Consider the following 23,677-nt stretch of genomic DNA (forward strand, 5'->3'; position numbering starts at 1 on the left):
CATCTTTGGAAATAATTTGATCAACTATGATAAACAGGGTCTAAATTTTTTAAAAAATATACAAATGTGGAACGTAATGGAATCACTCTGATATACATATCAAAAGTAAAGTACATGTCTTGTACTCAATACATTAAAATCAACTAAAGTTCAACTATTATATATCAAGTGCTGAAGTCTATGTACTTCTGATCCGGATCTCCACGCTAACTTGTCCTCTCATCCTCTTCTTGACCCTGATCATGTCCCACCTATTGTCATGCACACATACAAACACGACAACATCCAGATAACTCCGGTGAGAATATAATCACAGTATAAACAATGAATAAATGCAATTATATAAAAGCATAAACAATCATCAATAACATGTATCAAATCTGAAAACATGAATCGATATAAAACTGTAAATCTACTAGTGACTCGTCATCTCGACTCGACTCATATCTATTCTAGGGATCACGGTTCCTGGACATTGGCACTATATACCGAATCTCCGCAATAGAAGCCGATCTGCTCTTACGCAACATCGATATAATTCAATCATCCAGTGTCTTCGCATATCCGCCACAGACTAGGCATATCCGCCACAGACTACACATCTCCGCCTATGACTCAATACACGTTTTGTTATAAATCAATAGACTAAGCATATCAATCTCATTAAATTGCAAACATCAATCCAATAAAATAAAGTATGTGATTTTTGGGAAACTCAAGTCCAATCTGACTCAAGTCGATCTCCTGGTTAACATTGATTTATACCTTTCTTTCTGTCAATCTAACTGTGTCGAAGTCTCGAATTCAAAGTCTGTCAATATCAATCTGGCAATGACAATATCGAATATATTGTACCAATATACCATTCAAATCAAGACATCTCAGTCTTATCAAATTCTGACGGCACGACAGTATAATTCCAAAGTACCGGTGATACAGATCATTATATACCAATAACTCATAATCAATCGATAACAATACAAATCTGATATCAATTTCAATCAAATCCATTCTGAAAATCATAACAATTTCATAGGGTATCTTTTCTTCAATTCGGTTTCGATTATACGATGTTTTCTATATCAAGAACACCATATATGAATCATATCTGATTCCTTCAATATCATAATTTCAAATCATAACAAAACGTAGTAAAACTTACATCCAGTTGAAGTTTTTGTCGATAGAAACACGGTACTGAACTCGGATTCAAAATCTAACGGACGGATTCTTCAAAATCACAATTTTCAACCTTAAATGATTTGAAGCTTTCTCGGGAGGATTCTCGTTCCTTTTTTCTTGCCAGCTGAAGGAATGAAAATGAGTTATATATATCTTGCATGGTAAAGGCCAAGTGGCTTCCATCTTGTGCTGCGCGTCTCGTACACATGCGCGACCTCCTTCGGCGCATATGCGCGAGGTTCTCTAGACTTGGCAAGTATCTCCTGCACAGCTCGCACATATGCGCGCACACCCTTCGCGCATATGCGCGAGGTCCTCTGCCCATCTCGGGCATATGCGCGCACAGTGTCGCGCATATGCACGAGGTGTACAGTCCTTGCACATCACATCTCACACGCAAACTCAAATCAAGTCTCGGAGTGATCCTTCATAATCATATCAATTCATCAATCAATAATCGCATATTAACATGATATAAAATCTCGGGCATTACACTTGAACTCCATATTCTTTGTTGGTTTAATTTCCCTTTTTAGCTTATTTTTTCAGGCTTGTATGATAACAGAGGAAGTTAGCTTGTCTCAGCTAGTACATATTCATGTGGAGCTTGAGCCTGATTGAATAACAACATATATCATCATGACATAAAATTGATTAAGAAGAAACATTTTCACCAGTAGTGAGATTTACTTCAATTCTTTATTATTGGTTATAGTTATTAATTTGGATTTAGAATTATATGAAATGGATGTTAAGAATGTATTTCTCAATGGAGAATTTGAAGGAGAAATATATATAGAATAACCAATAGGTTTTGTTGTTAAAGATCAAGAAAATAAAGTTTGTAAATTGAATATATTAATTTATGGCCATAAGCAGTCTTCTGAACAATAATGTTTGAGATTTCACAGATTAATATTCTCATATACATTCATTATAATAGATGAATACCATTTTGTTTATGTGAAAATATCCAATAAAAATTTTGTAATTATATATCTTTACGTTGATGACATATTGTTAGCTTGAGATGACAAAGGTATATTGAAGTCATTAAATAGTGGTTGCCCTCAAATTTTGAAATGAAGGACATGGGTAAGGTAGATTACATTATAGGTGTTAAAATTCAAAGAGATTGTTCTAAAAGACAGCTTGCATTGTCTTGAGAATCTTAAATTACAAAGGTTTTAGAGCGATTTAGAGTACCATATTATAGTGTAGTTGAGAGTTTGATGTACGTAATGATGTGTACTCATCTCGATATTTGCTATGTCATAGGTCTAGTTAAAAGGTATCAATCTAACCTAGGAAGAAGACCTGAAGTGTAGTTAAAGACATTCTAGGATACGTAAAAAGCACTACATATTATTTTCATTTTTATCAAGGAAAATATTTAACACTGAAATGACACACAGATGTTGATTGGGCGGTGATTTAGACGAGCGTAAATCCACATTTGGATATGCTTTCTTGCTAAATGATGGATGTATATTGTGAAGAAACAAGAAGCAAATATGTACATCTCTATCTATAATGGAAGCAGAATTTGTGGCATGTGCTTCTGTAGTACAATCAGGTGTCTGATTGAGAAGATTACGGAGTCATTTGGTTGTAGTAAGCAATCCAGCTGGAGTTGCAACAGTTTATTGCTATAATCAATCAGCAATTGCTTACACAAAAGATCCTAAATACCATGGAAAAATCAAACATATCAACACGAAGTACAACTTCATCAAAGATATTGTTTAAATGAATGAGGTGGTTTTAAAATACATGCCTATGCGCATGATGGTGGCCTATCTTTTTACTAAGCCAATACCAATATATATTTTTGTAGATTATGTTAAATCTTTTGGACTACGTAGGATGCGATTGTAACTGAATCCATATATATGTAATACATTGTGCTCATTATTATAATAATGTTTCATTATGCGTTATGTGTATACATTTATTTCATGAATTATTTATCTGTATATTAAGGTATGTCTGACAAGTTGAGATTGGCTCGCTCGCATGAGCAATCATCTTTGTGCTGAGAAACATGCAGAGATGAGATAGTATTGATTTTGTAGAGAACAAATCCATACAATGTTTCTTTGGTCATGAATTACCAAGATGAGATTAGTTCATTAACTTTTTTATTGTACTTGAAATGGATTTTCCCACTCTTGATAGTCAGATTAGAGTTTTCGTTATATTGATATATGTTGGAGGATAAACGAGGGAAAAAAAACTCAAGTTAAGTGTTGAGACACACTTGAACTAAGATATGTACAATGTGAATATCTTTTTTGACATGCGCTTCCAAATAATGGAAAAAGCACATCGTAACACGAGTTCATACCACAAGTGCTGAGGTGACCATTTGTATAATAAGTAGTCAAGTCTCCTGTCAATATGTGAGATCCATAGATTTATATACAAACATAATCTTATATCCTTAAGACTTTCAGCTGTTTCTTTAATTTTATTTTAGTGATTCTACGCATGCTACTAATAGCTATGAATGATTATGTAATGTGATACATGTATAAGAAAACAGCTAAAAATAAACAAGACGGTTATTTATGTTTAACTTACCTGTTAGAAAATAATATTGAATACATGAATATAGATAAATATTTTGAATCAAGTATGCTCCTATTATTTTTTGTTTGTGACAAGAGAATATGTTGATTACCGTAATAAAATAAATATGAGATATAGCTAGCTAAATGTCCTCATAATATTTTGAATTGAGTTGCTCTATATCATTAACCGACGAATGACTATAAGCTCTTATTTTTTATGTGCTTGTTGATCACGTGATCCATTGACTTGTATGAAATTGGTGTTATATGATTATAGTCAATCCATGCAAGATGTCTAGCCCTCATATGCGAGTGTGAGATGTAAAAATAACGAATGGGTTAACAGGTCAGCCATCAACCCGATCCAAGTAACTCAATTGTTCATATGAATTAATTGGAGGGAATAATTACTTCTATAAAATAACTTCTACTATATACATAATAGATAATGATGCAATGGATAAATATATCTCTATACATGAGAAAGCTAGAGGGCCGAGAGCTTCTACCAAAAGGCAAAAGAATATCACATATTTATTTAAGCATTTGTATTGTGCAAATCGATTACTTACCGTACATGATTGGTGTCGGACCGCTGTGAAGAATTATTATCTTCGAACAAATGTTACTAACTCAACTACGCACTTAAATCAAAATATGGTTTTATTCGATAATTTTATACAATATTTGAGTTAGATTTCCGTCAATTTGAAACATTCATCAATGTTAAACTAATAATTCAATAGTCATCAATATACAGGCATATACTTTCACCAAACATTATCGTTAAATAATCACTCGGTTCCATTTAGAGGGGAATCGAATTACCAACAAATTACCACATGAAATAAATTTAAAAATTGAACCCATTTTTTTTCTTAAATTTGAATTAACCAAATTAATCAGTGTCCTTTTAAAAAAAAATAACCAAAAATAATAATTTAAATTAGCTATCAAAAAATTGTGTACAGTTTATTAAACAAATTAATTCTACAAAGAAAATAAATCATCAAATTTACTTGATTTCAAAACAGGTCTCCATAGAAAAAGAAATTCAAAAATTACATTATATTATACTTATTAAAACTTTGGTTTACCTATTAAACTTTAAAAAAAAAAAAACAAATTGAATATTTATTTATATCCGTTTAAACCGATGAACTACGTTAAGATCAAGGTTCTAAAAAGTGACGCTTGATGAATGGCCATTCTCAAGCTTCAAGCTTTACAACAAGAGATTAAGCATGATTTTAATTTTATTGTAATTTTAACTATGTCAAATAATTAATAAATTAAATATAATTAGACAGAAGGCAGAAGGGGGTAATTTTGTTAATTGTTGATAATAATAATAGAACTTTTTGAAGCACAAATAACACTCCCTATTTCGATAGGTGATTCATCTGCACACATGAGACAAAAGATAACCAGACAGCTAAACGTACTTCTGTTATTTCATTCCATGTTTGATGCATGAAAATTTACCCAGTATTAACTTAATGGGTATACGGCTCGAGTTCGAATTGAAATTTTATCGACCCCAAATTTGCAGATTTCTGAATAAATATTGTTTCAGTGAGAGTGTCATAGCTGATCAACATGGTTGGAGATAACATCTGGGCAAGACTGAGCTTGAAGAAGCTCCAACCGAGTAAAAGGCGCAGCAAATTGCAATATGTAGTCTTCATCTGCAGACACAAAAAAAATGTCAAGACTTTCTATCTAATTTCGATTTGCCAAATTCCATCAGTTTCTTACTTTCTTTAACTGTTCCATAAAGCCAGCACAACACCTCATCAGCAAACGCCAGACAAACGCCTCCCTGCAATCAAAATGAGGGCTCTAAATAACCAATCAAATTAAAGCTGCTTTTATGCATTCCCTGTTGATCAAACTAAATAGCATTTCCATTACTTAGTTAAATAAAATCTTCAACAAGACCGTGTCAAATGCTGCACTGAAATGGCATGAAAAAATGGTGTTTCGCGCCATTTTATATATAGCTCCCTTGGGGAGCACCATTTTACGTTATATTGTTTTAAAATATATATATTTATTTTAAAAAATTATAACCAAATTAATAAATGGAGTTGTCAAAGTACCTGCCAGTAGTTTTTCATCTTTACTCTCTGTGTTATATCTTTGGTTCTGAGTCGTTCCGTACGAACAAGTCGCCCACCATCATCCCTGTATTAAAAGGCACCAAACCAAATGTATGATTAAACCAAGGTAAAAGGAAAATCAATAAGCGTTCAGTTTATCAGATAGTGAAAGCTAAAATGAATAAGAGCTAAAATGAATAAGCCAGAGATTATACCTGAAGCCAATCACAATATATGGTACACCGGCAAGGAAAGACTGAATCTGCATCCCAACTAGCAATGTTATAACTTATAACAGGTAATGCATGACTTGAATTTCAGAATAAAATGCACACCATTTTCACCCAGAGTAAAACTCAACAAGAATGAGTCAGAAATGAAAAATGATCATAAAAGCAAACAGGGAAACTTGCAAGGCTCACAAGACCGATTTCAAGTAAGGCATTGTACTTCATGTGTTCTAAAAGTATAACAGTCAGTCACACAACAGAGCTAAAAACATATATCTTTATATGTTGATATTTTGTTTCCTCTCAAAGGTAGGACGACAATCTTAATTTACCTAGCACAAGATCACTATCAACAAATTCCATCACCATATTTCTTGGGCAAAAACTCGTGTGAGACGGTCTCACCGGTCGTATTTTGTGAGACGGATCTCTTATTTGGGTCATATATGAAAAAGTATTACTTTTCATGCTAACTGCTAAGAGTACTACCTTTTATTGTGAATATCGGTAGGGTTGACCCGTCTGATAGATAAAGATTCGTGAGACCGTCTCACAAGAGACCTATTCTATTTCTTGAGCGATCTAACAGAGTGCTGAAAAGCCTACGCTGCTCAAAATCTTGGAGATAAAACGTAAACTTCAGGAAAATTCATTTTCAACTGCTCACTATAATTTGAAAAAAGAAAACTTCTATATTGATATAAAAAAAGTCACATGTGAAAACTCGAATTGTCATCTTAAAGACTGACTCGGGTTGATATAAACTCGGACAAAGCATACACATGGTTCAGTTCCAGAAACAACTCACAATCTAGGATAATAGTTCCCTTTCAAAATAACAAGGAGTCTCACGCTTCTGGCTTCCTTTGATTCAAAACTGGGTTCCTCTTTCTCAAATTCCAGCAAAAAAACATGTGGTTCTAAAACCAAATAATATTTTGGACAGAAAAATTTACCTCAAACTCCATCAAATAAGTAAATATCTTCAGGTCTAACCTGGGTTATTCAAAGCAACGTAAAGATACAAGTATTCATGAATGTGTAATCAACAAACAATATGGAGGAAACCAGAAACAGAAATAAAAACTGTCAGACAAATAATTATCCAGTCTTTCTTCATGCATATAGACAGGTATCCAAAGGAAACTTTGCACTGAAAATTACCCAGAACTTGAGCAATTTCTCCCTCTCGTATCTTTCCTCGGTATGATAATCCAACTGTATAAGCACAAAAAGCATTTAAAATTCCAAATTGGGTAGATAAAGAAGAGAGTACAAAATAATTTAACAGGCATGCCAACCTCACGGCTTGTTTTTAGTTCAACATAAAATCTTCTACCCTCGTCAGTTGAATCACAACAGTCCATTTCGGCACCCATCAATATTCGATGTGCTCCTAATTTGGTTTTAATCACAGAGCAGTATTCAACATTACTGTCGACATGATGAATCCCATCACCATCAGCTCTTCTTGGATCCTCAGTCGCAAGAGTCTCAAAACAATACCCCCAATAACATCTGTCATTAGAAAAAAGTGAACAAAGATAATGGAAATGAACTTAGACATTGATATAACTATACAACATAAAAGGGACAGAGTCAAAAGTGCACAACTAAAATACTCAATTTTTACAATAATTGTTTGCGACATATTAAGAGTTCACGTGGGAATAAAATCTACAGTTACTTGTTTCCATTTGATGTACACGTAAATCCAGTCATTCATCCTAATAGCATTTCCTATTGAGAAGGCTGATTACAAACCACGGCATCAATTACCTTATCAAGAACATTGCTTTTGAACCCAATTTTTTTTTACTTTTCAGCTTAGTGAGAGAAAAAATAATTGGTCGATGCCAACTTCAAATTTAAGTCAGCGTTTTTATGTAAAAGGTACAAGTCGATGCATCTAGGGCAACTTTTCAGAGACTTATCTGGGAAAAAGTGATAAGGGTGTTCTTCATCTGACAAAGAGTGAGAGTAAAATATGTGTAACATGAAGTACTGATGTGTTTATATTATGTTTGGGCAGAAGACATTTTATTCAGTTGGGACCTAAGGGGTGAGAAACAAAAACATGTTTGTTTTTATGTAAAAGGTACAGGCCTATGCATCTAGGGGCAACTTTTCAGAAACTTATCTGGGAAAAAGTGATATGGGTGTTCTTTATCTGACAAAGAGTGAGCGTAAAATATGTGTGTAACATGGAGTACTAATGTGTTTATTTTATGTTTGGGCAGAAGACATTTTATTTAGTTGGGACCAAAAGGATGAGAAACAAAAACATGTTCGCAATTTATACAGGAGGACATGGTCATAGGAAGAGGCTTAAAGAACATAATATTAATGAGGCTTAAAGAACATAATATTAACCACACAGACAACCTTGAATTTATATAACCTTTAAAACATCGCCACCACCCGACAACAATAAAAAAAGATCATAGGTGAAAGATCATGTATCAAATTACGAAGCAAATAATCCAGAATTACGTAAACAACCAGACAATCTGAGCCACTTTTTCCATTCCCCAAGCCAGATAGAAAAAGGATCAAGCGCCAAAGTAGAAGGCATTTAGAATATATTCATAAATATATTTTTGTACCTCCGACGGTCCAGTTCACTTTGCGGCCTTTCTGGTAATTTATGCACATCAAGATAGACGACTCCTTTTCTCTTATGCACTCCCATTTCCCAAGGCTCGTGTCTGATATAAGCAGTAGCCAATATCTAGAAACGATATATTGAAAGATTACCAGAATATGATCGTGGATGATATAATTATATCTTTTATTCACTTGATGCGTAAATATTGAAACATAATCTTCAATAAAAACGGCATCCATCATACGAACAACCAGAGAATCAGATACCTTGTTGAGGTTGTTTCGATATGTCTACAACATAAGTGGGAAAAAAAGTTATCAACTGTGTAGAAACATATTCTTGAGCACAATAAAGCAGATTATGAGCATAATCTTACCACGAAGTGCATGTTATGAAGGGGTATGCTTTTATTTCTTATGCAAGCAAGAAGGTCTCCAAATCCTCGAGAACCCAAATCTGGCAAGCAAGCAAGCAAATAATTCATGGCACACCACATTTGATATTCATAAACTCAATTCAAATTAACAAAAAATCGTGGATCCGGTGTTCTAAAACTCGGGCTAGGCGGCCGCTCGCCCGGCCGCACCGGAAAGGTGCTAGGCGGCCAGCCTAGGCGCCCTTGGTCTAGGCGATCCTAGGTAGGCCTAGGCATTTAGAGTTTTTTTGGGAATTATTTTTGGGCTTTTAATTTTTGAAAGTCTAATTAAACCAGAACATTACATAAAAAAGAATTACAGATTTTTGCTTTTAATGTTTGGGATTGAAAGCCAATTATAACAACGATTTGTTGGTTTGTGCTTGTCCTAACACACAACTCTCGTCTTCTTTGTCTGTTTACTTTTGCACACATAAGAGAATCGAAGAGGCCTAAACGTAATTTTTTTCTCTATTTTGATTTATCCCGCATTGTCTATTATCTTCACCAGTCTTCAGTAGAAGAAGTAGGAGTAATTAATCAGTTGTCAATTGGATTTTAACAAAGTTTGGGTTGAAATTTATTCTAAGAACCATTACAAGTCTCTTGATACCGTCGGCGCCAGACCAACGTCTAGAGCCTAGGTGGGGACTAAGCGCCTGACTAGCGCCTAGCGAATTTTATAAACTTGCGCGGATGTAAGATGCACCATACCTTGCTTCTCAATGAATGTATCAAAACCATCGTTAAGGTCAGTTCCAATATCTTCAGTGATAAGCCGCTTAAACAACCTCTGGCAATGAGATATAGTTAGATAGATCAGAAGGAGATAATCCAAAAAGGTAAGGGTACTCTAAGGAAAAGGAAATAAAGGCTCACCAAACTGCGATCGTCAAATTTGACATCTCCACCTTCAACACGGCTATAGCAAGCAAGTTCACATGGCTACTTGTTAAAATACACATCAATGAGAATGGATCAGAAACAAAAAATCAAACTTCATTTACCACAACAAATGCATGATTCAATGCTCAGTACATGCCTTCCACACTCGTACCTTTTCAAGAGGATCAAAAATAGAGAATAACATCGGGGATGGTGGTAAAATTAAGTTGTATGTTTTTCTATGGATGTGCTTTTAGACAATTGAGGGGTAAATGTCATGCTGGAAATGTGGAACTTAATCAAGAATGAAAATGTAGAATTTCTTCAAGCAGTGGACTGTTTTGGGATCTTGCAGCCTAAACTGACTTGACCAAAGATGTCTATGTCGAACAGGATTTTACCAATGATTAGACAATTGGGTGAGCTAGGTAAAGTCATAAAATAGTGGCAGCACTCTATTGATCCATCCACCAGAATGTCGGCCAATACCAACAAAAACAATATGCTCCTCATGAGGTACATAAGATGAACAACGCATGCATCTTCACAAATACATGAAATACTACAGCATGAAATTTACTCAAAACTACAAGGAGTTATCTAAAAACAATACAAGGGTGCTTTGTATTTGTGAGACTTTGGCAGCTCTAAAGATATTAGTTAACCATTACCTCCTGAAAGGCAATGCATTTTCTGGCCAAGGTTTCTTCACTCTTTGAAAATTTCAACTCAGAGACAAAGCGTTCATCACGAGGGGGGTTAAAGAAATTGGGACCATGACCATAATTTTGCCTTTGTGGATAAGGTCCAGGTCGGGGAAGAATCCCTCTATCATTTTGCCAACGGCCACGCCCAAAACCACCTCTTGTGTGATTGTTTGTATTACGTATGGCAGGTAAGACTGAGTACACAAGACAAGAATGAGAAAATAAATTTAAAAACAAAACAAGGACAAATATTCCATATAAACCATTGTAGACAGCCTGCTCAAATCTACAACAGAATAGTGTACTCGCATATAATTAAACCTGTTAGAATCACTTTTCATTTAGTATTCTCTCTGGACATCAATGTAAGTTCAAAGACACTGTTTTGAGATAAAAACCATTTGAATAATATCCAAAGGAACCAAAAAGCACAAAATAGTTCCAGATTTTTCTAAGTCATGGTAAAAAATCAATCTTCAATGTCTAACTAATAAAATCAACAAGAATAATTCAGAAATAATTTCATATTATTTCCATGTATCTTTATTTTCAAGTTAACAGATCATAACACTTTGATTATTTTCCCTTCTATGTTATGTGCAAAGCTATGTCTTTAAAAAGACTTAACATAGCAGTATGTACTTCGATTGATACAGATACCCACGTAGGGAATCCAAATAAAACAGTCCCCAAAATACTCAAAACCCATGAACGTTCAAAACCGGATTAACAATTAAAATCATCAGACAATTAGAAAGATTACATTACAAATTTCAAAAGCCTGAACAAAAATTGAAGATCAAGAAAAAAAAGAATATATTTTAAGCAAAATACCAGGAACAGGGTAAGGACTTTTGGAGGGGGTTTTAGCGTAATCCTCGTTGTCATCGCCAAAAAGATCCTTACTCTCCTCCCCGACTTCATCGACCCCTTTACCATAGTCATGATTGTTACTATCATTATTGTAATTATTGTAAGAAGTAAACCCCACTTCCCCTGCATCATGAATATCTTGTTCTTGTTCTTCTCCATCACTGCTGCTGCTGCTGCTCTGATTTGAGGACGATGATGACGCTGAGGAAGACGCAGATGAAGAACGCCCCGATGATGAGGAGGAAGAGTGAGCAGATGATGAGGAAGAGCTTTGCTTTTGTTGCTGCCCTCTATCATCTTGTTCTTCTTCATTGTGATTCGAGTCATTGTTATTCCCTTCTTCATCTGAAGATTCTCCGAACAAGTTCATTGCTTGCTCTGCAAAATCCATTTTTGTAGTTCTCTTCAAACACGACAAACCCAAAGCAGCGTCTCTCTCCTAGTATCTCCTCTGTCAATCTTTCCAGCTCCCTCAAATCTTCACTTTACCAACAGATATAACGTGATTCCTCCAGCCAGCGCAAACCCTAGCTCCAGTTTCTCAAACCTGTTTGAAGTTTTACCATAAATTCTAATCACAGATTTTTTGGTATAAATCGAAAAATCTCAAGGAAGCAATAAATACCTTAGCCGATCAGCTGATATCGGAACTACGCAACGGAATTAGAACATCGGAACTGCACCGCGAAATTAATCGAGAGTTCCGAAGGGAAATAAAATTGCCGCAGCATATGAATTTTTTTATGATTCCGTTAAGCGATAGAGCGTCATGTGTATCAGTGCATTTGGGAAGACCAAACTCAGATCTTTCGAAACCCTAATTTTCAGCTTCACTTGCAACTTGGCAACTGGCAACTGATTTGTACTATTAGAATGGAAGCATAACGATGAGCGCATCATCTCGATCATCTTCAACTATAAAATATATTTTGACGTAAATTTTACAAAAAAAAATAATATGTTTTTTACATTAAATATATCATTTATCTCCAACTCATTTATTTCAGATCTTTCTCCAAAAAAAATATTTTCAAAATATTTCTTTTATTTTACATATATTAATTACTATATTTCATTTAATATATTTTTATTTATGATTAATGTTTTATTATTAATAAATTTAAATAATAATATTTAAGTTTATAATTTAATTATATAAAATAAATTAATGTATATATAATATCAATTAATATACGAAAATTATTTAAATTGAAAAATATGAATACAAATTCAAATATAATACAGATACAACTTCGAATATAATAAGAATACAACTTCAAACATTTGAATGACTATATTCATCTCACAAATAATCAATTAAAGCACAGTGCGAAGTGAGCATATTTGACTTTTATTCTTTTATATCGACTGATAAATTCTTGAAATTTGATATGCTCGTCAACAGCCATTTCTACTTCCGGAGTTGGTGTTTTTCTCGCATCTTGAAAGGGTGCACAGAGGTCACATTCATCTTCGACATGTAAACTACGTTTCTTTATTTTTGAGTTTTATTATCTCAAATTACGCACGTATGACCAACATATACTAGGAATGCAAATAGTTTCTGTTTTTTGTTGTTGTTTTAGACAATGAAATAAATTTTGTTCTTAATTTTAAATATGGAAATAAAAGTAATTTTTTTTTAAGCCCAAAATTTGGTCACCTATTAGTTGAATTTTTTGGGTACTCGAAAGTCGGGTAGTTTTTTTGGATAAGGTTCGAATAGTAAAAATGCTACCCGATTTTTCGAGTACTCGATTTTAAGGATGACATTAGGTCGGTTCAGACCTAGTCTCAGAACTCCGATGAAATAGGTGTACAAGCTAGTCTGGGCGGATTTTGGTATTTTATGAATATATATCCCTGCTTATTATATCTACATATTTATACAATTATACATGTATATTAAATTTGTGATAATATTTTTGGTTTTAAGCATAAATGATCAAATTATAAAAAAATATAAGTATTAAAATCACAAATTTCGAGGAGTAAAACTTTTTGTTGAATGAAATGTCATATCTTAATTGCAAAGAGAGGAATGATAAATACAAATTTTATTTCGATGTATTTGAACTTTTTTTACAAAATTTATATTCTTAAATATTGATTTTTTTAAAATAAAATTTAAGAGTTAAAATTTATTTTAAAATAAAAAAGTAACTTATATCTTTATATAAAAAATGTCTGTTTTCTCTTTTTTTTTTTACGCTTTTTCGCATTTTGTACACGATATAATAAACCATTTTGTATTTCTTTTTTCTCACGCTATTGTCTAAAGCAAAATTTTTCCCAACACTTTGCCTTGAGCCACATTTTTAACGTTTTTAAAACACTAATATTATGTACACGTATCACATCACAGTCATTATTGACTCAAAACAATATATATCCACCTAATTTGTAGGTGAAGTGAGTTGCCTTTCTAAGCTTGGTAAAAGTTAGAGGTTCCATACTTGTAACCATATTGTAACCAATGTTTTCATAATTGGATCACATGAATAGGTTCGACCAAAAATCAATCACGGATAAGATATAGTCAAAAAATCGTTGAGTAGGTCTCATGTGAGGTCGTCTCACGGATCACAATCTGTGAGACGGGTCAACCCTACCCATATTCACAATAAAAAGTAATACTCTCAGCATAAAAAGTAATACTTTTTCATGGATTATCCAAATAAAGATCCGTCTCACAAAGTACGACCCGTGAGACCGTCTCACACAAGTTTTTGCCAAAATCGTTTTACCAGTCAAATCGATCAAAGCCGATCAAATACCGATGGAACTGTTATTGAACCAGTAAAAAATGTGTTGGATCAATTCACTATTTTTTATTTTATTATATATATATAATTATTTGGATTTCAAACTTTCTTAAAATATTATTTTAATAGTATTAGATATATGTAAAATAATAATACTGATGTGTGTTATATATATATATATATATATATATATATATATATATATATATATATATATATATATATATATGGGTCAATGTTACCGATATTCACAATAAAAGTAATACTATTTGCATAAAATTAATATTTTTTCATGGATGACTTAAATAAGAGATCCGCCTCACAAAATACGACCTGTGAGATCGTCTCACACAAGTTTTTACCTATAATTATTTGGATTTCAAACTTTGTTAATATTATTTTAATAGTACTAGATATATTTAAAATAATATTATTATTTTATATAATATAACTGAATAATTGCATCTCTATTTTAAAATAGATCAATTTGATCACTTATCCATGTATGAAACCATGACTTATTATTCTCCGGTCTCTTTGCTAAAAAATAAAAAATGAGACTATTTGAGCGCTGACTAAATTTCTTTTTTTGACTGATTTTCAAAGTTGAAATAGGGAAACAAGAACATTAGCCCTATTTTGATCTACTTGCCACGCGCTTCGATCACGCGTGAAATGTAACCTCCTCAGCATTTCGCGATCAGCCTTTCCCCTATAGGCTTCTGTTTCTACCAAAGATCACAGAATCCCGAATCATTTATACAATCCTAGGGCATATACATCAAACTCCGCTCATCTTTCGTCGAAAAAGAACTCCACAAGGGCGTCGCATTTTTTTCGGCGGGATTCGTGTTTTTGTTGGTTAGTGATGGGTTTCTCTATCTTGAGTCGTTTTTTTGGGGGAATTCTGGGTTTAGGGTTCTTTAATGGTTCCTAGATCTTCGGTTTTGAGTTGTTTGTTTGTTTTGACGTGGTATGACGATTAAGGGTTGTATATTCTGTATTTATTCCTTGCTGCGAGATATGATTTTAATTCTATTTGATTTCTTTATATCGTGCATGTTTTTTATTTAGACTGTTATTTAAGATGATTGTATGCTTTTTTTTTTTGTGATTTATTATTTTTTTATTTTCCCTCCATTTTCCAGACAAAAGACCGTTGATTACATAACATAGGAAATCAAGAAGACTAAGGATTTAACATATTTTTTGGGTCTATCTTCCAACTGTTATCTTAAAGCCTGGAATCTTGGCTTGCATGATTGAATCAATTGTTGTATGTCATTCTTGTTTTTACATATGAAGAGTAGATGTGATGCAGCATGTCTTAATATCCCAAGTGGAATTATTTTAATGCATATTTATTTATCTAAAATTGTATGTTTCATTCCACTGCACACTAGGCTATCTCCTAGCTCAGTATTCTGATCCGTGGCTGACATGGGAGTCCTGTGACGTGATTTATGACACAATTTAATTGGCACCATGAATTGTAGGCGTTTGTCTATTAGCCGTTATAATTGACGAAATAGATGAATTGATTCTTTTAAATTTGAATGAAATATGCGATATGTGATTTGCAAGGTTACGAAAATTTTGATGATATGTTGTAGTGATGCCTAGGTGATACAAACACAAGTGAATTGGGAAGCTTTTTTCGCCGATTGATGGGCTGTTTTCAATCTACAACAAGAAGACAGTTTCCTGGACATGAAGACCCAGTTTTACTTGCTTCACAAACAGCTTGTGAGTGGTTCTTCTTCCCCTTTCTGTTAGTTTATTTCATTTTTCTATTTTAAAATGGATATTTCCACTCCGAAGCGTGAAGAACAAAATGTTTCACAAGTTTTGAATATAAAACTGCATTTCTATGTAATTTTTGGAAAGACTGTAACACATTTAATTATTATTATATTATACACACACACACACATATATTAAGGACCTGGTCATTCATGTGGAACAACTTGTTGGGATGGATGAAAACTTTAAAATTAGCATGCCCTATCAATTCTTACAAGTCAGTAGCCTTGAAAGACTGTATGTGCAAAAATGTGCATATTGCAGTTCTGGGTTTTTCGACTTGTTGTGCTTCAGTTCCTTGTTCCTTTACTGGATTGTCATTAAGTAGGATTAGTCGAGCTGTGTTTTTCCTTCTGTATTACAGTTCCATGGTTTTTCAGCATAAACCTGCACTATGGTCTTCTTTGATGATACACTTTTCCATAGCCTTGTACTCTTATGTATTCTGGCTTTTGGAGTTGCTTCATTTCAATCTTTGATACTTGTGTTGTATCTCAAAAGAGTTTTGTTACTGACAATGTTTTTCTGGTTCTTGAATCTCCACGGAAGAGATGTTTCATTGAGGGTTACGTGAAATTCCTGGTCATATTTTTTTTTGATGTTGACGCTATTAGCCAATTTATTGCTTCTCAAAGAAAAAAGTTTCGCTCCAAATCATGAGTATTTCCTGCTTTCACTTATGATAAATGATTTGTTTTTGAAAATGCTTTCACCTATGATTGATGTTTCTAGAGTACTCTCTTTTTTCCTTTTGTCTGATGACAAGTAGAACTTGATTGTGTAACTTTTGGAATTGCAGTTAGTGTGAGTGAGGTTGAAGCTCTATTTGAGCTTTTCAAGAGCATCAGCAGTTCTGTAATTGATGATGGGCTAATAAATAAGGTAACTTTTACCGAATTATTAATTGCATCTCTAGCCATATTCTTTTTGACGATTTAGCTTATATGTAGGTTTTCATATCGCTCACCTACAGTTGCTGGTGTTTTTTGGCTTTATATAGTGTGGCCGTGTGCGATTAATTTCAGGGTTTCATGCTGGAGTTCAAGGATTATAGAGTTCAAATCGTTCTCGGTCTCAGATTTGCATAGAAATTGGGGTCTAGTATTATGTTAGTCTATTTTGACTATGGATCTCACTTCGTTTTACGTGGACCCTTGGTTCACCTTTTGTAATTAATTTAATTAATTAATATAATATCGTTTCTCATAAAAAAATGTGTGCATTTAAAAAGGTTTGTTGTGAGAAGAATTGTGTTTCTCATAGTTGGTATTAGAGGAACCCAGATGCATCATTTTATTAAGATATTATTTGTAAGTAAATTAGGTTGAACTGTGTAAAAGTTTTATTTTGGAAGACAATTTTAGCCCTTTGAAAACCTCTCTCTTTGATGCTCTTTACCCGGTGGTTGACTCACATTTTTGTTACAAGATGATATGCAAAAGATAAATTTGTAGAATATAAGTGTTTTGTTGGGGTTTGCATAAAAAAGTTTTTTCTTTTATTAGTTTTGTCTCTTTACTTTTGGTTTGGCGTTACATGTTTTCTTGGTGTTACCACTTCTCACTTGGCATGATCTTATGTATACGGTATAACTATATCTTGATCTCCCCTTCTCTAGTTTCATTTGGCTTAGTAATATCAAATATGGCAGTGTTACTTCGTCTTTATTCTCTCTAATTTGATATATTTGATTCCATCTGCAGTACGGAGGTCATTGTTTTATTTACTTTGCTGGCTTAATTCTTTAAAGGTAGACCAATTATTTTTATTCTGATGTATTTGGAACTGATCAAAATGCAGGAAGAACTTCAATTGGCTTTGTTCAAGAATAGGAAAAAAGAGAATCTTTTTGCAAACCGGGTACAATGTTTTAAAATATCGGGACGGGATCGTTTGTTTCTCAATTGATTATTAAGCTGTTATCTTTATTATGATCCTTGTGAAAGAACCTAACTCAATGTATGTGTCTTATTGTTATATCTGTGCAAGCATTTACTTGTTTTATTTAAACCCAAAAATGAAGGAAGCGCTTGAATCCATGATTTAATGATCTATTGACTTTAAGTCTCAAGTCTCAACCATCCAGCCAATAGAGTATTTTGCTGTAATAGAGTATTCTGCTGTGAATAGATAGATGGAACTTCGATTTGTGGAAAATGAAATGTTGTCATCCGTTGATGTATGGTTGACTTACGATAATTTTCATTATATGTTGGTCTCCTGCATGTGATTGATTTTGCTGTTTTCCAAATGAATGGGCTGTATGTTGGTTCACTGAAACTTATAATGAGGAGTACAGGAATCGGGTGCCCAGATTCATGGATTTCAGTATCAAAATGGTACCTGCCATTTATTTTTTGGGTTCCAGTTGTGGACAGCTGAAAATTGGAAACCCTTGATTTATTTCCTTTCAATCTTACTGAAATGTGCAAATTATGTAGAAATGCAAATCATAGCAAATAGCGCTTTATCCGAAAACCTTCCTTATCTGTTTCTTCTGTTGTCATCTTGAGAAGTGATTTGCCAACTTTTTTCAACCAGTTATAGGATGCATTATTCATGTTTAGAGATGCCCCAAGTTCTATAGTTTTTAGGATCAAGCACTTCTTCAGGTTGTTTTCATTTACCTCAACAGAAAGATTCAACTCTGTTTATTTGATATCATCAATCAAAGATACATGACCCATGATTTATTTTACATGCGAAGAGACGTGATTGGAGAAGAACTAAGGCTGCTTTGATATTGTTTCCTGAATTCCAATGTAGAATCAAACCAGGGTATTAGTTTGAGATGCACTCATGCAAGGAGCGCTGGTTTTTAGTTGAAATCCTTCTATCTGTAGGAACTAGGCAGAAGGAGCGCTACTAATCTAGTTGGCCTACACCCAGAACTTTTGTGTGGCGTGGGATCTTGATCTGATCTTGGAATCCATGTTATTTTTCTCAGTTTATGCTCCAGAGTCTTCCTTTTCACATGTAGTTGGCCGAATATGAGGTGGGACCATATTTACCTCTGATGCTTGGGATATAGCATGGCATGTACTTAAAATTTGACAATATTGAGTGACGACATATGTTTTTTTCCAGTTTATGCGAAGATAAAAGCTGCAGCCCATTACACCGTTACCTTTTTATTTTCAGTAAGACATGAATTTTGTGGTATAATATGGCCAACAATTTTCTGATTACAGATATTTGATCTTTTTGACGTGAAGCGAAAAGGATTGATTGATTTTGGTGATTTTGTTAGATCACTCAATGTTTTCCACCCAAACGCACCTCTAGAGGATAAAATAAATTGTAAGTCAGGGAAAACATCACAATGGTGCTGTTTATAAATATTTCTGTTATGTATTCCAAGATTTCAGCGAATTAATGTCTGACGTGTTTATTTATTTTCGGCTGAAGTTTCATTTAAGTTATATGATTTGGACAGCACAGGATATATCGAGCGACAAGAGGTAAAAATATCGTTAATTTCTTGTTCCTTTTATACATTTCATGTGAAAACAATACAGGAATATTTCCTCTGTTTTGTGTTTTCTCAGCCATACATTTTGTCGTTATTTAGAAAAATAATTTCTAGTGTCCATCTTCTAGAATACATTTTAGCTTGTGTATCATGTATTGCTTGATCCAAAAAATTTGAAGAGAATGCTGGCAGTATTTGATTATTCTCTCTCTGTTTCTTTTTTCATTTCTCGATTATAGTTTATGTTAATGCATGTGCATTAGCATTCCTAGATGTGCAAATTCAGGACAACGTGGAATATAAATTTTTTCTGATTAAAGATATAGCATGTACATTTTAGATGCTTGGGCTTGGGGGTTCTAGAGGATTGTGTTAAGATTAGGAGATGTGAAACATCCCAAATAAATATGCACCGACCACCACTTCAACACCCTGAATCCACCTTCAATTCTCAGACAAAGCCAAGCCGACATTCAATGCCACCTGCCAATCTAACCTAAATTCCTTGTGTCCTCGGCCTTCATAACCAATTATTTGAGAAAATTTTCAGAAATAAAATTATGCTCGCCCTGCAGTCAATCATAACAAGGAGCGGGGCACCAGTCAATGTGCCACGATTTTTAATTGTTTGTAGACAGTTGAATCCCCTAACTGAGTATAGTTAGAGCTCGAGCACATCACAATTTGTTGTGGCTGCCTAGTCCTTCCCTATCATTTCATGTTCTTCGTCAATTTATCCTTCTTCATCCTTGTCAAAATCATGACATGTAATGATTTAGCTGGACATTAATGTTGTGTGATGTAATTTTGTCCGGATCAGAAACACATACCCTCTTCCTTTCTGTTGAGCCTTTTCCTTTATGTTGATGTACTTTTGGTAAGTATAGGAACGATGCTCGCCAATGATACTTACCTTCTCTCCCATTAAGGTTGCTTCCGCCACCTGTACCATTATGGATCCCTGGAACCTGATGCTTCACTGGACTCATCCCAGTGAGAGATTTCTTACCCCGTGTTCTTGAAGTTCCCCCTCCATCTGCTTGATTTCTAGATTTTGACTGTGATTTCCATCCCAAGCACCAACAATTAATTATCTACTCCCCCTCAGACCCATTTCATCCCCATAAAACTCATCCCTTACTTTTGGTAAGTATAGGAACGATGCTCGCCAATGATACTGACTTACCTTCTCTCCCATTAAGGTTGCTTCCGCCACCTGTACCATTATGGATCCCTGGAACCTGATGCTTCGCTGGACTCATCCCAGTGAGAGATTTCTTACCCCGTGTTCTTGAAGTTCCCTCTCCATCTGCCTGATTTCTAGATTTTGACTGTGATTTCCATCCCAAGCACCAACAATTAATTATCTACTCCCCCGCAGACCCATTTCATCCCCATAAAACTCATCCCTAAATCAAATGGGCCAAGTCCATGGCCCTACTGATGGTTGTGGGCCCATGTGTTCTCATCCTTCTACCTAAACCATTGTTTAACCCGCGTAGGATGTCTCTTAACATTTGTTCTTCCAGTAATCCTTCAATTTGCTTCATTATCAGCTCAAATTTCTCCATATCCTCTACTGATGGTGCTTTCGTCCTTGCCTAAGAGATGCTAACAATTTATACAGATCTGAAGCTTCTCTTCTGCTGTAGCATTTAATATGTTCGTAAGAAAATCTCCTCCAGAGAATTTCTGTGATTCTCTTTTCAGCCAATTACACCTTTGCATGGCCCCTTGTTTCATACAATTATTACACCTATTGGAACTCGATTAATCATGGGGTACTTCGACGGAAGTTGGGTGTTCCACTTCCTTAGAGCTTGTTTCATCTCATCTCCTCCTTGCCAATGTTCTTGGCTGATTATCTCTTCCTCCTCCGACATATATTTGGTGGGTTCATCTTCCGCATGTTGGTGGAATCCCTGTATTTCTGGAATTCTGATCGAGGCTTGTTGAGGTAATCTTATTGTCTCCTCGTATAATTTTTCCATCAACTATTTCTTTCATCTCCAACAAGGATGTCGGAGATTGGCGAGGATATTTAATCTATATCCCAAGTCCGGTACTGCTCCATTGTACCGACACTATCTTTTCTAGTGCTTTTAGTTTTGCGTCACTCTTGGTGATTGTCTTACAGTCTTGCCCCTCTTGTATCCAGTAGGTCAGACAAAATGTTACAACTCCTGGAGATGCCCAGTGTATGTATACTATAAAATTTTTACATAAAAAAATACACAATTCAAGGACAGAATGAGGATAAATTTGAAGCTAAATATCATAATAGAAATGTATTTTCATTGAAATAGTGAAACTCTTACGAGATAATGACAAACTCCCATGTGTCTAGATGGCCCCTTGTGTAAGAATAATATTCTAACATAATACAATCCTCTCTTCCCCTTGCAATGTTAGCAACATCCCCTCAGAAATTGTTGACTGAAAAATAACCAACTCTCCCCTTCTTATTCCCTCCCCATTACAAGTGCAAAACCTCTCCTCTCTCCCCTTTCTGGATTCTTCTGTATAGTTTATTAATGTTGGGAGCTTTGTATTATTTGGGCTGTTTTGCATCTCATAGTCTTGCCCCAATCCTCTAGAACACCTGAACAGAAGTCAATAACAGTCTGTTCTTTTTCTATCTCTTGAAATATCATCGGTGTAGATTTATTTTTAGATAGGATGATGTATTAATCATAATTTGGGAGCTTTCCTGTTTATTCTATTAAAAAATCTTGTAGCCAATTTACTTCACAGGTGTTGAAAATTTTCTTTTATGCATTTCATTCCTTACCTGTTTTACTTCTCTTATACAAGAATTGAACTCACTGAAGTTCATCCATTTATAAGATCGTTGGAGCAATCTGTGAATACCATTGTCTTCATGAAACCAATTTGCTTACTTCATGTCTTTCACAGGTTAAACAAATGTTGATAGCACTGCTGTGCGAATCCGAGATGAAGTTGGCTGATGAGACCATCGAGACCATATTGGATAAGGTAAGTGAAGTTGTACAAAGTACTTTTGTCAGGTGGTTGCACAATACTTGATGTCAGGTTCAAGAACGTATCGTAGCTGTAATCCTTTGAATATTTTACCCCTTCCTTCCATTTGAAAGCTCGTGTGTATTGTTTGACCTTCACGGTTTTAGTTTTATAATTTTTTACTCCTATCATGGACAGACATTCCTTGAAGCGGACATCAACCAAGATGGAAAAATAGATAAATCAGAATGGCAGAACTTTGTGACCCAAAATCCTTCATTGTTGAAGATAATGACCCTTCCATATTTGAGGTACTTTGAGGCTGGTTCTACATGTTTACACATCTCTTTTTTGTGTATACAATGAGTCTACATCATTTTGTGGTTTATCTAGGGACATAACTACGACATTTCCCAGCTTTGTTTTCAACTCAGAGGTTGATGAAATCGCTACATAAAATGAAGGCACAGGCCTGCCATTTATGCTTTTGGTTTGTAGGAATCAGGTGGAGATGTTTTACTAACAGCAAACCTTTGCATTGAAGATGCATTTCTGTTGATGCTTGTAATGAGGTTTGTGCTATTTAGGAAATGTAATGCATGCAAAATGGGACTTCCGTGAAGCAATGTTAGTATAATTTACCCTCTTTGAGATTCATACTCTTTTGTCACACGAGGTGCACTTTCCGTGCGTCTTTCTTTTGATGTGAGGCTTGAATTTGTAAAATGTGAATTTTATTCACGTTACAAGCTAGTCGATTTCAAATTTTTCGATCCCCAACAGCTTCAAATTCCAAGTTAACGAAAATACAAATATTTAATGGATTAAATATTCAACAATGCAAGACGTGGCAAAAAAATAAGCTTTTTGTAATCATTGAGTTATCACGGAAGAGTATAAAAAAAACGCGATTAAGCGCTAGCGTGTTGAATATAATTTTAAATTTTAAGTTAATTTTTCTTTCATTTTTTTTTTTATAAAAATTAAAGTTTAAATATTTGATAACAAAATCACATTAGAGGCATCAAAGTATTCTTTGATGATCACTCTAGAGTAATTTTTTTTATAAAATTTATGTAT

General features: G+C 34.2%; 2 protein-coding genes across 4 annotated transcripts; one reads left to right on the forward strand and one right to left on the reverse strand.

Annotated features, from left to right (window-relative positions):
• Positions 1-5,179: 5,179 nt before the first annotated feature.
• LOC140811600 (NAD-capped RNA hydrolase DXO1) lies at positions 5,180-12,457 on the reverse strand. Its single transcript, XM_073169588.1, has 14 exons — positions 12,201-12,457; positions 11,537-12,122; positions 10,667-10,896; positions 9,990-10,055; positions 9,825-9,903; positions 9,072-9,151; positions 8,962-8,985; positions 8,694-8,818; positions 7,389-7,605; positions 7,252-7,305; positions 6,073-6,119; positions 5,858-5,942; positions 5,514-5,577; positions 5,180-5,443 (listed from the first exon to the last, which is right to left on the reverse strand). The coding sequence occupies exons 2-14, from the start codon at positions 11,964-11,966 to the stop codon at positions 5,340-5,342; spliced, it is 1,605 nt and encodes a 534-aa protein (XP_073025689.1). The 5' UTR covers positions 11,967-12,122; positions 12,201-12,457; the 3' UTR covers positions 5,180-5,339.
• A 2,505-nt stretch (positions 12,458-14,962) lies between these two features.
• LOC140811436 (calcineurin B-like protein 1) lies at positions 14,963-23,370 on the forward strand. Of its 3 annotated transcripts, none has more exons than XM_073169321.1 (9): positions 14,963-15,313; positions 15,964-16,086; positions 16,943-17,025; positions 17,944-18,003; positions 19,335-19,443; positions 19,552-19,604; positions 22,532-22,612; positions 22,796-22,908; positions 22,991-23,370. In XM_073169321.1, the coding sequence occupies exons 2-9, from the start codon at positions 16,008-16,010 to the stop codon at positions 23,052-23,054; spliced, it is 642 nt and encodes a 213-aa protein (XP_073025422.1). In that variant the 5' UTR covers positions 14,963-15,313; positions 15,964-16,007; the 3' UTR covers positions 23,055-23,370. The 3 variants fall into 3 exon arrangements, with proteins under 3 accessions (XP_073025422.1, XP_073025421.1, XP_073025420.1); XM_073169320.1 differs by having other exon boundaries at positions 14,963-15,201; positions 15,954-16,086; XM_073169319.1 differs by having other exon boundaries at positions 14,964-15,201.
• Positions 23,371-23,677: the final 307 nt, after the last annotated feature.

This window comes from Primulina eburnea, chromosome 14 (assembly GCF_022965805.1).
Source record: "Primulina eburnea isolate SZY01 chromosome 14, ASM2296580v1, whole genome shotgun sequence".
Lineage (NCBI taxonomy): Eukaryota > Viridiplantae > Streptophyta > Magnoliopsida > Lamiales > Gesneriaceae > Primulina > Primulina eburnea.